Source organism: Temnothorax americanus, unplaced genomic scaffold, assembly GCF_048541705.1.
Source record: "Temnothorax americanus isolate GAGA-0224 unplaced genomic scaffold, ASM4854170v1 Scaffold82, whole genome shotgun sequence".
Classification (NCBI taxonomy): Eukaryota; Metazoa; Arthropoda; class Insecta; order Hymenoptera; family Formicidae; genus Temnothorax; species Temnothorax americanus.
In genome coordinates, this window is record NW_027509805.1 from 372,501 (window position 1) to 387,398 (window position 14,898).

Sequence of the window (14,898 nt, forward strand, 5' to 3'; positions counted from 1 at the left end):
TCCGTGAACAAATTCGGCATGTCTCTGACGAATCGGAGCAACGGTGACGGTGCGTCCACGGTGAGATTGCGCTCCTCGATCGAATCCCTGCGCAATTACACGCGCAACAACGCGCTCTTCGTGAGCGAGGATTCCTACAACGCGAGGGAGCGCAAGATACATCGGGTAGCCGCGCCGGAGGACAGCGACGACGCGGCGAACAAGACCTACGTCGATGTCTGGATCGCGTATGCCAAGTTCGATGTGATGAAAGATGTCAAAGGTGAAATAGCGACGCTGAGGAACGACGCGCTCAATTTGAACGAGGATTCCTACGACGCGAAGGAGCGCAAAATACGGCGGGTAGTCGATCCGCAGATCGAGACCGACGCGACGAACAAGAGATACGTCGATTTGGTGATCTATCAGCTGCAGAACAGCGCGCTCCGTTTGAATCGGGATTCCTACGACGCGAGGAGGCGCAAGATACGACGCGTGGCTACGCCGGAGAACGGCACCGACGCGGTGAACAGAAGCTACGTGGAGAGCGCGATCGAACGACTGAGGGGCGTGGTGAACGAGGAAATCAAGAAGAGCTCCGCCGATCAGAATTTCACAGGCGTCATTGTGACGAATGCGACCCAAGGTCTGAGAGACCACATTGTGACGTTGCGAAACGACGCGCTCCGCCTGCGCGAGGATTCCTACGACGCGTCGGAGCGCAGGATACGGCGAGTGGCCGCGCCGGAGGACGACGGCGACGCGACGAACAGGAGCTTCGTCGAAGGAGCGATCGCCGAAGCCAAGAAGAACTCGAGAGACTTGATAAGATAATTTAGAAGCCAGTTCCTCGATGTAAAAAAAACCGTGGAAAAGCACGACGAGAAGATCGCCAAAATTCAGGGTATTTTGTATTTTCTTCAACAATGAGCGCGGAGAAACGAAGACTCGTGGAAGAACTGCACGCGCCGGCGAGGAAGAACTTTTCCCGTCGCCGCGTCGTGGTGCGCGGTTACGACAATCTGTGGCAGGCCGACGTGGTCGAGATGCGTCCCTATTCGCGCCAAAACGCGGGTAACAATTACATTCTGACGGTCATCGACGTGCTGAGCAAGTACGCCTGGGCGATCCCGCTCAAGACCAAGAGCGGAAAGGAAATCGCGACGGCACTCCGAAAGATCTTTCGCGAGGACGCGCGATGCCCTGAGAATCTGCAGACGGACAAGGGAAAAGAATTCTACAACGCCGAGCGCGAAATCTTCGACGCGCGCAAGGTGAATCACTACTCCACGTATTCGGTGATGAAAGCGTCGGTGGTGGAGAGATTCAATCGCACGTTGAAGAACGACATGTGGAAGCTCTTCACGCTTCAGGGATCGCACAGATGGATCGACTCGCTGCCGAGCTCCTGTCGAATTACAATCGTCGTAGACACAGAACGATCGGAATGAGTCCGGCGGACGTGACGCCCACCGTCGCTGAAAGGCTGCTGCGCACGGTGTACAGTCGCGCGAAGATCGCCGCGCCGGCGAGGTTTCGAGTCGACGACCCGGTGCGCGTGAGCAAATTCAAAACGATCTTCGAGAAGAGCTACACACCCAATTGGACCACCGAGATCTTTCGCATAGCCAGAGTGCAAAGGACCAATCCCGTCACGTATCTGTTGAAGGACATTTGCGGGGAAGCGATAGCCGGAGGGTTCTACGAGCACGAGTTGCTGCGCGTCTCCGATTCCGACGTCTATCTCGTGGAAAAGGTCCTGCGTAAGCGCGGCAATCGAGTGTACGTGAAATGGTTGGGAATGGATAGTTCGCACAATTCGTGGATAGATAAGACATCTGTATTGTAACAAAAAAATAATTAGACACACAACGTGTACTTTATTATTAATAAAAAAGTATACACATTCATCGGTATTTTTTCTACGTATTGATCTTACGATAATACAATTTTAGAAAACGTATAATATTGTTTTATTTTTTTTTACAACGGTATTCCGTAATGTCCCCAGGGAAGCGTTTCCACGCTGTCCAACCTCACGCATCGCTTGTCGTCGTGCGGACTGAGAGCAAGTTTCTGCTCCGACACGGTGTAAACGTCGTGCAGGCACGAGCGTATGCACGACTGGCGCGTTTTCAGCTCGCGCGCGTTTCGCAGGCACGCCACGTAATGCTCGAATGTGATCCTCTTCGCGACTACGTTTCTCTTGACGCCCTTTATTCTCTTGGTGTCGTCGCGTCCGAGTACCTTGTAAGCGTACATCTTCGCTCTGTGGCCCACAAACTCCATCATGATCGCGCCGTTGTTCTCGTCCTTCATCAAACCGGGCACCTTCTTGTTGACGCGCGGCATACCGTGCGCGTAATTCTCCGCGTAATCGCTCGTGTCGAATCTGTCTAAGTCGCGTCTTATAAGCTCGTACGCGTCTTCGCACTCCAGCGAATAGATCAGACTGTCGGTATCGGTGTAAAGAATTCGACACCGGTCGCGATAGAGCGGCGCCATGTAGTCGTAGTGAAACTCGTAAAGGCGCGTCTTGGATATCTCGAGAATACACATTCCCACGTAGACCGGCTTGTTGAATTTCACCTCGAGCCTTCGCAGCTCGATCGCGACGAGATTCTCCGAGAAGACGCTCCTGCTGTGAAAGTTCGGTCTGGCAATCATCGCCTCCGCGCCGTATCTGCCCTCCCATCGCGTCACGAGACGCACGTCCACGTGATCGCGCACGTTCTCCATCGTCTTACCGAAGACGGCATTGTTCATCAGTTTGTACATATTTCGTTCGAACTCGTTGCTCGCGCGAGTCCTGAACGTTGTGTTCAGCTCGATGTAGCCGCGAAGCCAAGGTGACTGGGTGAATCGCAGAACGCGACGAACTCGCGTCAGTCGCAAACCCAGTCGCAGACATTGCTGCAGATTTCGATAGTGCGTCACGTAGCGCGATTTGTCGTGGAGCGAGCAGTTTCTCCTGCCGCTTATCGGGAGGTTTATCGCGCGTTAGGCACAACGGCAGGTCTGCGTGGGCGTCGTGCAGGTCACCAGGATACTCGAGATCCACCTCCAGAATGTAACCGACATCGCCGTTCGGTGGCACGGTCGTCACGTCAAAATTCTCAGGGTCGTCGAGCCACTGGAAATTCGCGTACGGCAGCGATTCGCACATAGCCCAGCCGTACAGATTGTTCACGTCGTAATACATGAGATACGTATCGGGTTGAAACGAATCGTATGTCGGTACGTGCCTGTTGTTAGTTCGCGCGTACCTGAGCGAACATTGACTGAGAACGCCGCGTAATTACATTAGAGTATTATGTAACAGGTGAAATACATCGTTCCGTTCCGCTCATCAAAGCTGGCTGTGATGTGAATCGATAGCAAAAGCTGGCTGTGATATGAATCGATAGCACCACATCACAACCATTCTGATGGGAGGAACAGTCGATTTTATTCAATCAGCCTTCCGTGAAAGACGTGCATCAGTTAATGGATTCCGTCCGCGTCGCGGACGTCCGCGGCGAGCAATTCGTCGCACTCGTTTTACATCGCATCCAGAAGGGTTCGCCCTCGGGAACGTTGAATCTCACTCGAGCGAAGAGACGACGAGACCTGTAGGTTTGAATCCTACGTATCACCTCTCCTCCGTACAACGTCTTGCAATAAAGATAATACTCGACGGGTAGGCAGCGCATATAATCGTTCGCCCTAGCGGAGTTTGCCACCGTCGTCTCTATGCACTCTCGCTCGCGAATACTTCGCGCTCCGATTTCCCTTCGCAGATGATGGGTAGCCAGATTCCATCGCGCGTCTTCTCTCACCACCGACGCGCGCGCGTTTGACGACGACGACGACGCGTCGACCCTCGCCGATTCGTCGTCCGATTCGGACGAAAACTTTGGCATGGGCTCGCGACAAAACAGGTCGACGTCCGATTCCGCGGACGAGTGATCGCTGCGATCGTTCATTTCTCAAATACGTGTCGCTGATGCTACCATTGCACCATTAACATGTCGAAATCTAAATACACATCTCCATCTACAGTCTGCCAAAAAAATGTTTCGGCGTAATTATGGGGATCGAGAAAACTCCGTTGAGATCGGAGATCGGCGATTCCGATTTTGCGACGAATCAGATATCTCGTTAAGTCGACGCGCCGCGGACCACCGTTCCTCGGGGACGGATCCCAGTCCCTCGGGGACGGATCCTCGTTCCTCACGAACGGTTCGCTGATTTTCGCGATCGGTTTCTTGATTTCTGGATCGAACGTTGGTTTGCAAAGTTCCGCGTACTCGTCGCTCATATTACGTTAGGAGAGAAAAACACATTAACTTAGAATCCCCCGAGCGATAGAATTAAACACCGGTTTGCAAAGTTCTACGTACTCGTCGCTCATACCGCATTAAAAACAACTTATTCCCGTTCCGACCGGTTCGCACCATTCTCTCACGATACATTTGTCTATCCGCGTCACTGTATGCCGCACCGTCGCGAGCAAAACTCATTTTATTCGCGTTTGTTATCTCAACGTTGGTTTTCCATACCCAGATAAACTCTTTCCCCGGAAAAACGACGACCGCTCGCCGCGTCGTTCGAGAAAAACAAAAGGAGGATGTGACAACAGCGACCTTGAACGAATTCGGACGCGCGATAAAAAAATTATTCGCGAAACGTACGGTTCGGGTGAACGAAGAGAGCGGTATCGTCTCTCTCAGTCTCTCTCGATACATCGGAAAACCGCGTCCGGCCCGTTGAGACGAAGCGCGCGATCGACGCTCCCCCTCGCGGGAGGACGACTCGCGATTTTCGCCGTTTGGGAAACGGGGGGGGGTGGCCGGAAAACCACGTCCGGCCCGTTAGGACAGAGAAAAGCGGGCGACGCGGCAGTACGCGCCTCGCCGCGATCGACGACGCTCCCTCCTCGCGCACCGTCGGTAACGCGGTACCCCCCCCTTCCCCCGTCCCCCTCCAGAGTATCCGGGGCCAGAAGTGAATTTCCCTCACTCCTCGTCCCCCCCCACCAGCTGCTCCTTCCGGACCCCCCTCGCCCATCTCTTATGGCGTTTTCCCCCGCGGGGAACGCGCCCCTCCCGACCCTTGGATTTCTACGTGGGGGTAGAAGTATTTATTCTTTAGCTACTCCACGACTTCGCTGTGCTGTATACCAGATTAGTGCGCTTCGCCGAACGACGCGAGTATGAGAGCGATCGCGGGAGAGAGGACCGCGCGAAAGATAGCCAAAACGCGCGCTTCGATTTGCAGGAAATACGCCGCTCTCAGGGCCAGAAAAATGGAGAACAAGATCGCTCTGGAAAAGAGGTACAAGCCTATCGTCAAACCTCTGAAACGGCTCGCCGATGACGTGGAACGTAAGAGTAAATGGCCGGACAAAATTGACGACGACGACGACGGTAGCTTTACGTTCGCGAGAAAAATGTAAACGACGAAGAGAGCGAAGAAGGATAGCGAGAACGGCGACTACGGCGATGACATCGACGATGCTGGCGCCGACCTAGAGCGCGATTACGAGGAGAACGACGTATTCACGCCAATAAGGACAATGACGACCGCAGAAAAATTAGAGTCGCGTCAAGCACGGTTGAGTTCGGCTCCCGCGACGACGACTATCACGAACTCCACGCCGATCCACGCCGATTCGGTTCGGTTTTTACCCAGAGAACGTGAGATAGTCTCTGAGACGACAACTCCACCCCCCGCGTTGGAGACGTCCGTCAGAGTCTTTGAGCACGGCGGAAAGTCGCGACGCTCTGGATAGCCAACTAGGACCGTTAGGATGGGAGTACGTGGGCGCTCTTTTGAGCGGCGACTGAAATAAGGAGATCGACCACGTCTACGGAGTGTATCTCGGCGAGAACGGCACGATGCTGGGTAACAAGCAATTTAACGTGGCTGCGGATGACTCCGTGATCATCAACGGTGTACGGTACAAGGGCACGCGCGGTCTGTACGAGTTGATCTTCATGCGAACTCCTGACGCTAAAACCTACACGGACAGAGATAAACGAACGTACAGGAGTATATTTTTCGCTACCAGCGCTCACAAACGCGATCGCAGCGCCGACAGGCCTATCATGGGTAACAAGAGATACAAGTACACAAAAATAATAGCGCCGCTCGTACACCCGTCTCAGAAAGTTGGGACTACGAAGTGTACCGAACTACCGTCGGCCATGCGACTGACCGACAACGCAATCGATTACGTTCACTGGGACGATCCGAACGAGCTGGTCGATAGACTTCGATTGCTAGACGCCTTTCGTCAGGCCGGCAACGACGCTCACGACAACAAAATTCTGTCGATAATAATCGAGGAACTTCGCGAGGCCGGTTTTGTCATAAATTGATCGGTCGCGTCGATCGCGACGGCAGTACAAATCGCGCACTCTGAACAAATTCGGCATGTCTCTGACAAATCGGAGCAACGGTGACGGAATCGACGGGTGCGTCCACGGTGAGATTACACAGGGACTCCTCGATCGAGTTCCTGTGTAATTACGCGCGCAACAACGCGCTCTTTATGAGCGAAAATTTCTACGATGCGAGGGAGCGCAAGATACGGCGAGTAGCCGCGCCGGAGATCGACATCGACGCGACGAACAAAAGTTACGTCAAGGACGCGATCGGACGATTGAAAAGAAGCGCGACCGAAAAATTGAAAGGCAAGATAGCGGCGGTGAGAAACGACGCGCTCCTCTTGAATCGGGACTCTTACGACGCGAGGGAGCGCAGGATACGGCGGGTAGCCGCGCCGGAGATCGGCACCAACGCGACGAACAAGAGCTACGTAGAGGGCGCGATCGGGCAGATCAAGAGCGTCGTAATAAAAAAAATCAAGAAGAACGACGCGACTAAAAATTGAGAGGTGGAATTGCGACGCTGAAGAACGATGCGCTCCGCTTGAGTCAGGGCTCTTACCACGCGGGAGAGCGCAAGATACGAGGGGTAGCCGCGCCAAAGGTCGGCACCGACGCGACGAACAAGAGCTAAGTAGAGGACGCAATCGGGCGGTTCAAGAGCGTCGTGACCGATGAGATCAGGAAGAACGACGCGCTCCGTTTGAACGAGGATTCCTACGACGCGTCGGAGCGCAAAATACGACGCGTAGCCGCGCCTAAATTCGGCACCAACGCGACGAACAGGAGTTACGTAGAGGGCGCGATCGAACGGCTCAAGAAGAGCGCCATGACCGAAAAGATCGAGAACAAGAAAAACACCGTCGATCGAGAGTTCACAGGCGTCATCGTGACAAACGCAACTCAAGGTTTAAGAGACGAAATCGCGACGTTGCGAAACGACGCGCTTCTCGTACGCGAAGATTCCTACGACGCGTCGGACCGCAAGATACGACGCGTGGCCGCGCCGGAGGTTGGCACCGACGCGACGAACATGAGCTACGTCGAGGGAGCGATCGCGGAGCACAGAAAGAATTTCAAAGATCTGATAAGAGAATTTAGAAGCCAGTTCGTAACTGTGAAAAATACCGTGGATAAGCACGAAACCGAGATCAACAGAATTCCGAGTATTTTGAACCATCTTGAGCAATGAGCGTGGAAAAACGAAGACTCGTGGAGGAATTGCACGCGTCGGTGCGAAAAAACTTTCCTCGCCGCCGGGTCGTGGTGCGCGGTTACGACGACCTGTGGCAGGTCGACGTGGTCGAGATGCGTCCCTATTCGCGAAAACGCGGGTCACAATTATCGATGTGCTGAGCAAGTACGCCTGGGCGATCCCACACAAGAGTAAGAGCGAAAAAGAGGTCGCGACGGCTCTCTGAAAGATCTTTTGCGAGGACGTGCGATACCCTAGAAATCTGCAAACGGACAAAGGAAAGGAATTCTACAACGCCAACGTGCGCAAAATCTTCGACGCGCACAAGGTGTATCACTACTCCACGTATTCGGTAATGAAAGCGTCGGTGGTGAAGAGATTCAATTGCACGTTGAAAAACGACATATGAAAGCTCTTCACGCTTCATGGATTGTACAGATGGATAGACTCGCTGCCGCGTCTCTTGTCAAATTAAAATCGTCACAGACACAGAACGATCGGAATGCGTCCGGCAGACGTGACGCCCACCGTCGCCAAAAAACTGCTGCGCACTGCGCACGGTGTACAGTCGCGCGAAGATTGCCGCGCCGGCGAAATTTCGAGTCGACGATCTGGTGCGCGTAAGCAAATTCAAAACGATCTTCGAAAAAGGCTACACTCCCAATTGGACCACCGAGATCTTTCGCATAGCTACAGTAAAAAGGACCAATCCCGTTACGTATCTGCTGAAAGACATTCGCGGAGAAACGATAGCCGGAGGATTCTACGAACACGAGTTGCTACGCGTCTCCAATTCCGACGTCTATTTCGTGGAAAAAGTCCTGCGTAAGCGCGGCAATCGAGTGTACGTGAAGTGTCTAGGAATGGACAGTTCGCACAATTCGTGGATAGATAAGGCATCTGTATTGTAACAGAAATAATTAGACATTTGTAGACACGCACAACGTGTACTTTATTATTAATAAAAATTTACACATTTATTGGTTTGTTTCTTACGTACTATTGATTTTTTACGATAAAACAATTTTAGAAAACCTATGATATTGTTTCTTTTTTTACAACGGTATTCCGTAATGTCTTCACGGAAGCGTTTCTTCGTTGTCCAACGTCATGTATTGTTTGTCGTCGTGCGGACTGAGTGCTAGTTTTTGCTCCGACATGGTGTAAACCTCGTGCAGCGTCGAGCGTATGCACGACTGGCGCGTCTTCAGCTCGCGCGCGTTCCGCAGGCACGCCACGTAATCCTCGAACGTAATCTTCTTCGCGACTACGTTTCTTTTGTTGTGCCTGTATTATACATCTCTTGACCGTATAACCTAGCACGCTTAGGGAAAGAGAACTGTACTTCCTGGCTGTGGACCGTTAACTGTTTTATTTATTTCCTCCTTTATGCTACCAACCTAAGACTATTGACGCGCCCTCTCTCTATCTACTCGGCGCCACTACTTACGCTAGCAACCTAAGACTATCGACGCGCCCTTTCTCTATCTCCTCGGCGCCACTACTTACTATGGCCGTCACGCGGTGCATTCAAATTACCCAATATCACATCTCCCCTTTTTGGAAGAACTCTACTCTGCTTCGGGCCACCTAACGTTTCGTAGCCTAAACGGGTAACTCGCTTACGCTCGCGTTCAGGATATGCCTTCCTTTCAGGAGCCTTGGGGCTCTCATTGTTAACATCATCGTTATCTTCCGAAGTTGGCTGTTTCTCGGTGGATGAAGGCGATTCCCTCGATGGTCCAGATTTCACTGGAGACGACGGTGTTATATGCCACGTTTCTTTCTCAGGTGTATCTCCTGGAATGTCAAAGTATCCAAGAGGTGTCTCTAATTTATGTAAATGGGTTCTCCCTCTCCCTCTCTTTGGATAAAAGTACGTCACGGTTTATCGTTCTTGGAATTAACAGAGACTGGGTGATGGGAAGAAAAAACTTGATTCGGCGACCCATACACAGTTTAGTGGGAGAAAATCCGCATTTCAACGGTGTAGCACGGTATTCCAACAACCACACGCTAAAATCTTTAGATTTTTTAAATCCACTTTTCACAGTTCTGACCATCGTCTCTATAAATCTTTGCTTTGTGGGAAGTGAGGTGAAGAAGTTTCATGACTGAATCCATAGGTTTTCTTGAAAGTTTGAAACTCTCCTGTACGAAGTGGGTCAAACTGAGTTCCGTTGTCGGAACGAATGATTTCTGGAATTCCATGGCGCGCGAAAATGTTCTTGAGACGAACGATTACAGTTGAAGAACGTAGATTTGGTAATTGATACACTTCTGGGTATCTAGAGTAAAAGTCTGCAACTAAAAGATACCAGTGATTACTGTGTTTGAAAAGATCCATAGCGATAAATTGCCATGGTCGTTCTGGGAATTCCGATGGTTTCAAAGGTTCGGAACGTGCTGGTCTGTTTTGTACGCAAATTGCGCAACTGTCAACCATTTGCTGGAGTTCCGTAGAAAGTCCCGGCCACCAAACACTGTACTTAGCACGGGCGCGGCATTTCTCGATACCTTGATGCGCGTTGTGAATGGCTTCCAAGGCCTCTCGGCGCAGTCCTGATGGGATGTAGAACCGGTTATTAAACATAATGAACCCTCGAACAAGGGTGAGATTTGCACGATAATCGTAAAATGGTTTCATCGCCATGCTGACTTCTTTTTTATGTGGCCATCCTTTCTGTATATATTTTGCTAATTCACGGCATACTGGGTCTTCCGCTTGTAGATCCAACAACTTAGAAAGTATTGCATTAGAAACTGGAGATTGCTGTATTACAAATTGTACATGTGCCAAAATTTCGTCTTGTAACTCTTCATTTTGTACATCCAGCGTTCTTAAGGGAGAACGTGATAAGTAATCTGTTGTTAAAATATCCTTTTTAGCTATGTAGAAACACTTGAAATCGTAATGCATCAATCTCATTCGCATTTGTTGCAAACGGGGTGATAATTTATCAAGGTTCTTTGTCATTAGCAATGGCACTAGTGGACGATGATCCGTTTCCAATAGAAAGTGTTTGCCGTAAATAAAATCGTGAAAGCGTTCACATGCCCAAGTAAGAGCTAACATCTCCTTCTCGATCTGGGCATATCGTTGCTCCGTTTTTGTTAAGGTCCTCGAAGCGTAAGCTACGGGACGAAATTCTCCAGAATCATTCTGTTGGCGAAGCACTGCTCTTATTCCGTACGATAAAGCATCCGCTGAAACCATGGTTTGATAATTAGGGTCAAAAATTGCTAAGCAGGGTGAGCTCGTTAAAGCTTTCAAAACTTCTATGAATGCTTTTTCACATTCGTTTGACCATACAAACTCTTCCTCATTCTTCAGTAAATGATGAATTGGAGCTAAGATTTCCGACAGTCTGGGTATAAATTTCCCTAAGTAGTTTACCATTCCTAAAAATGACCTGGTACTTGATACATCCTTTGGCGCTGGTAATTCTGTAATGGCTTGTATCTTTGAAGGATCCGGTTTGACTCCTTTCGTTGAAATATGATGTCCAAGGAACGTCGTCTCCTGTACGCAAAATTGACATTTATTGGCATTCAATATAATATTCTCTCTCTTCAAACGATGAAGCACAGAACGAAGTCTGGAAGCATGTTCTTGTATTGTATTCCCCCACACTATAATGTCATCCGTGTGGTTAGCAACACCTGGCAACCCTTCAAGAGCTTGGAAGATTTTTTTTTGGAAAAATTTCGGAGCTGATGAAATTTTAAAAGAAAGCCTGCGAAAACAAAATTTTCCATAGAAAGTAATAAATGTAGTTAATTTTTTTGAACTTTCGTCTAATGGAACTTGCCAAAATCCTGTTAAACAATCAAGTTTTGTAATATATTTAGCGCCTGACAACTTACCTAACGTATGCTTAACAACCGGTACCGGATAATGTTCACGTTCAACTGCTTGATTCAATTTAGTTAAGTCCACGCATAATCGAATATCATTAGTGGCATGCTTCTTTACTAATACAATACCACTGCACCACTGGGTAGGCTCCTCAACTGGCTCGATTACTTCTTTTTCAAGCATCTCTGAAAGTTTCTCTTTCAATTTTGGCATTAACGCTAACGACACATGACGAGGTTGAGATATGCAGAACGGTTTAACATCTTTACGCAACTTAATACTATATGATGTCTTTAAAAGCCCTAAACGGTTAAACATTTCAGGAAATTCAATAAATGGTCGCACAGTGCTTTTAACAGAAATTTGAGAGCAGCGCATAACTTAATTTAATCTGGTACATTTTATTCGACCGAGTAAATTCTGCCTCAGATCCTTGATCACAAAAATATTAGCGCTCGTTTGTACATTACCATAATAAAGTGACGCTGTAAACATTCCTATACATTTTACTGAATCGCGAGAAGCACTTTCTAACCTACGATCGCTGGTTGCAATTTCCCAAAAAATTCTTGTTCTTAAAATCTTCACGATCCGCGATTAAAGTCACATCCGCACCGGCATCTAATTGAAAACGCACAGCTTCGTCGTTGATCTTTACATCGGCCTGCCACGGGTTTTCTGCCGCTTTATGCAGTTGGTTCACCGTCGCCACAAAGAATGGATTTGTTCGCGAATTATCTTCCACTTGTCGTACTGCAGGTTTTGGATTGACATCTTCGGTTCTTGCTTCCGTCTTTTTAGTTTTGCATAGTGTGGCCCAATGGCCAGCCTTCGAGCAATTATTGCATTTTGCGTCCTTCGCCGGGCAAGATTCCTTCCCTATGTTTCCGGTCGTTACCGCAGCCGTAACATGTCCACGGAGAATTATGACTTTTTCTCAGCCGAGCATGGTGCCTCTAAATTCAGGCACCCTTAAGAGGGGGGGGGTGGTGTAACGATGCACCCCTTCGCCAAAACATCGTCTCCAGCCAACAACCGCCGGATGCCGCCCGACCGATTATCAGTCGGGCGAAGACAAGAGCGCGGTGCGCCCACATTTTTAATACATCCCAAATACCCCGAATGCGCGGGCTAGACGCAGCACCGGGGCTTTCCCGACGGACGCCGACAGGAACCGAGCCCCGCCGAAGACAAGCGCGCGGCGGCGCGCCGCTCCCACCACAGCGCAACTCGCCTGACGATCGGCCTCCCTCCTAGCGAGCCCACCGCGCCGAGCGGTATGTAAACCGGCGCTCCGGCGAGAGCTAGACACTTCGTCTAATATCCAGCGTACCGCTATTCCGGACGAAACCTATCCCGACTCCTAGGGAACACACCAACAAGGTCCGGTGCTCCGAGCCTCGACTGAGGATTCTCAGGTGTTCCCGCACTCCATCAGAACTAACCCCGAAGGCACGGTTACGCGGGGTCGAGCACGCTCAGCCTCGCAACGAGGGCTCTCGCTGCCGCCGCCCCGGGGCTCCGGAAATCCTCCGTTTATACACTACGCGGTCCCACGCGCGCTATCAACCGATTGTAATACCGCGTTTTCGCTATCGCGCCGCATTGCGCCAAGTGCGCCTACACTATCCTGCCGTTGTAATACACCGAGTCCAGAAGCAATCGTAATACCGCGTTTCCGCTATCGCGCCGCATCGCGCCGAGTGCGCCTGCACTATCCTGCCGTTGTAATATACCGAGTCCATAAGTTAGTGTAATACCGCGTTTCGCTATCGCGCCGCATCGCGCCGAGTGCGCCGGCGCTACCCTGCCGTTGTAACATACCGAGTCCAGAAGCAATCGTAATACCGCGTTTCCGCTATCGCGCCGCATCGCGCCGAGTGCGCCTGCACTATCCCGCCGTTGTAATATACCGAGTCCGTAGGCTATTGTAATACCGCGTTGCGCTATTGCGCCGCATCGCGCCGAGTGCGCCTGCACTACCCCGCCGTTGTAATATACCGCGCTTCGTCAACTATCCCTGCCATTGTAATATACCGCGTCCCGCAATATATCGGTTAATCTCGTCCGTGCTGGACGTGTTCGACCAAATACCGCGCTTACATCATTTTGTAGACTAAGACTGAATAAATCATTTCGCATGCAATCACACTGATTATTGTCTCTGGGCCTTTCAGTCGAACTCCCGTCCCAGCGAACTAGTCCGCGTTCGACGACAAAGTTAGGCCGTTACAAGCTGCTTCGGAACGTAATAATTGATTTTGCTTTTGAACCGTTTCGTGGTTTCTAGCAATTTCCACGGCTTTCTTATAATCTAGCCCATCAACGAGTTGTAATTTTTCGAAAAGGCGGCGGTCGACACCTACAACAATTCGGTCGCGAATTAATTGTTCTCGGAAATTCTCGTACTCACACGAATCCGCCAGCTTGCATAGATCTGCTATGAAATCTTCCATGCTCTTTCCTGGTACTTGCACTCGCATGTTGAACTTTACACGCTCGTACACAATGTTTCTCCTTCCATAAAAGAATCCGTCAAATCTTTCCTTCACCTGTGAGATATCGCTCGCCTCTGTTGTACTTAATCCAAATGAAGCGAAGATGGTTTCCGTCCGTGGTCCCATAGCATACAGTAACGAATTTACTTGGTGCTCAGATTCCTTCATACCTGCCACTATACAGTAGCGATTAAATCGCGATTTATATGTGTCCCACTGCTCGGGTTTATTGAAGTCAAATGGCTTGGGCAAAACCACACTCGGTTGCACGATCACTGTATCCGACATTTTTGTAATTTGTCGCTCGTTCGTGCACGTGCTACGATGTACTTAAAGCGCAAGTACGACGTTGCCACCATGTATTATAAGTCTCTTGACCGTATAACCTAACCTAGCACGTTTAGGGAAAGAGAACTGTACTTCCTGCCTGTGGACCGTTAACTGTTTTATTTATTTCCTTTTCTATGCTACCAACCTAAGACTATCGACGCGCCCTTTCTCTATCTACTCGGCGCCACTACTTACGCTACCAACCTAAGACTATCGACGCGCCTTCTCTCTATCTCCTCGGCGCCACTACTTACTATCGCCGCGCGGTGCATTCAAATTACCCAATACCACAGTGCCCCTTTTTGGAAGAGGCACCGGATTCTTTTGTTCCACGGGGAAGGCGGAATGATTAGGCACAGCACTTTAAATAAATTGACACTTTATTTAAATCTGGTCAACAATTATTGCGTACAAGAAATGCCCGTCACTAATCTGCTCCCTGACTCACATTGCCCTGTCGTCTTCTTCTCTCGCTTTCTTTTATATCTTCGTTCGTCCTTCGTTATCGCTGAGTTGCTCGATCGTATGTGGGCCGATCGCGCAACTCATCTCTTGTTGACTCGGCTTTGCGTTATTCTTGGTCTTTCTTTTCACGGTCTCGTTTATAATACGATTTTTACAATACTTATCTTTCAATAACAGTGCTTCTTAATCTGTTTTGTAATA

The 14,898-nt window shown here is 50.0% G+C and overlaps 1 protein-coding gene across 1 annotated transcript; it reads left to right on the forward strand.

Annotated features, from left to right (window-relative positions):
* The first annotated feature begins 1,426 nt into the window (after positions 1-1,426).
* Positions 1,427-1,828, forward strand: LOC143907484 (uncharacterized). The gene has a single exon (XM_077424301.1). The coding sequence runs from the start codon at positions 1,427-1,429 to the stop codon at positions 1,826-1,828; it is 402 nt and encodes a 133-aa protein (XP_077280427.1).
* The last annotated feature ends 13,070 nt before the right edge of the window (positions 1,829-14,898 follow it).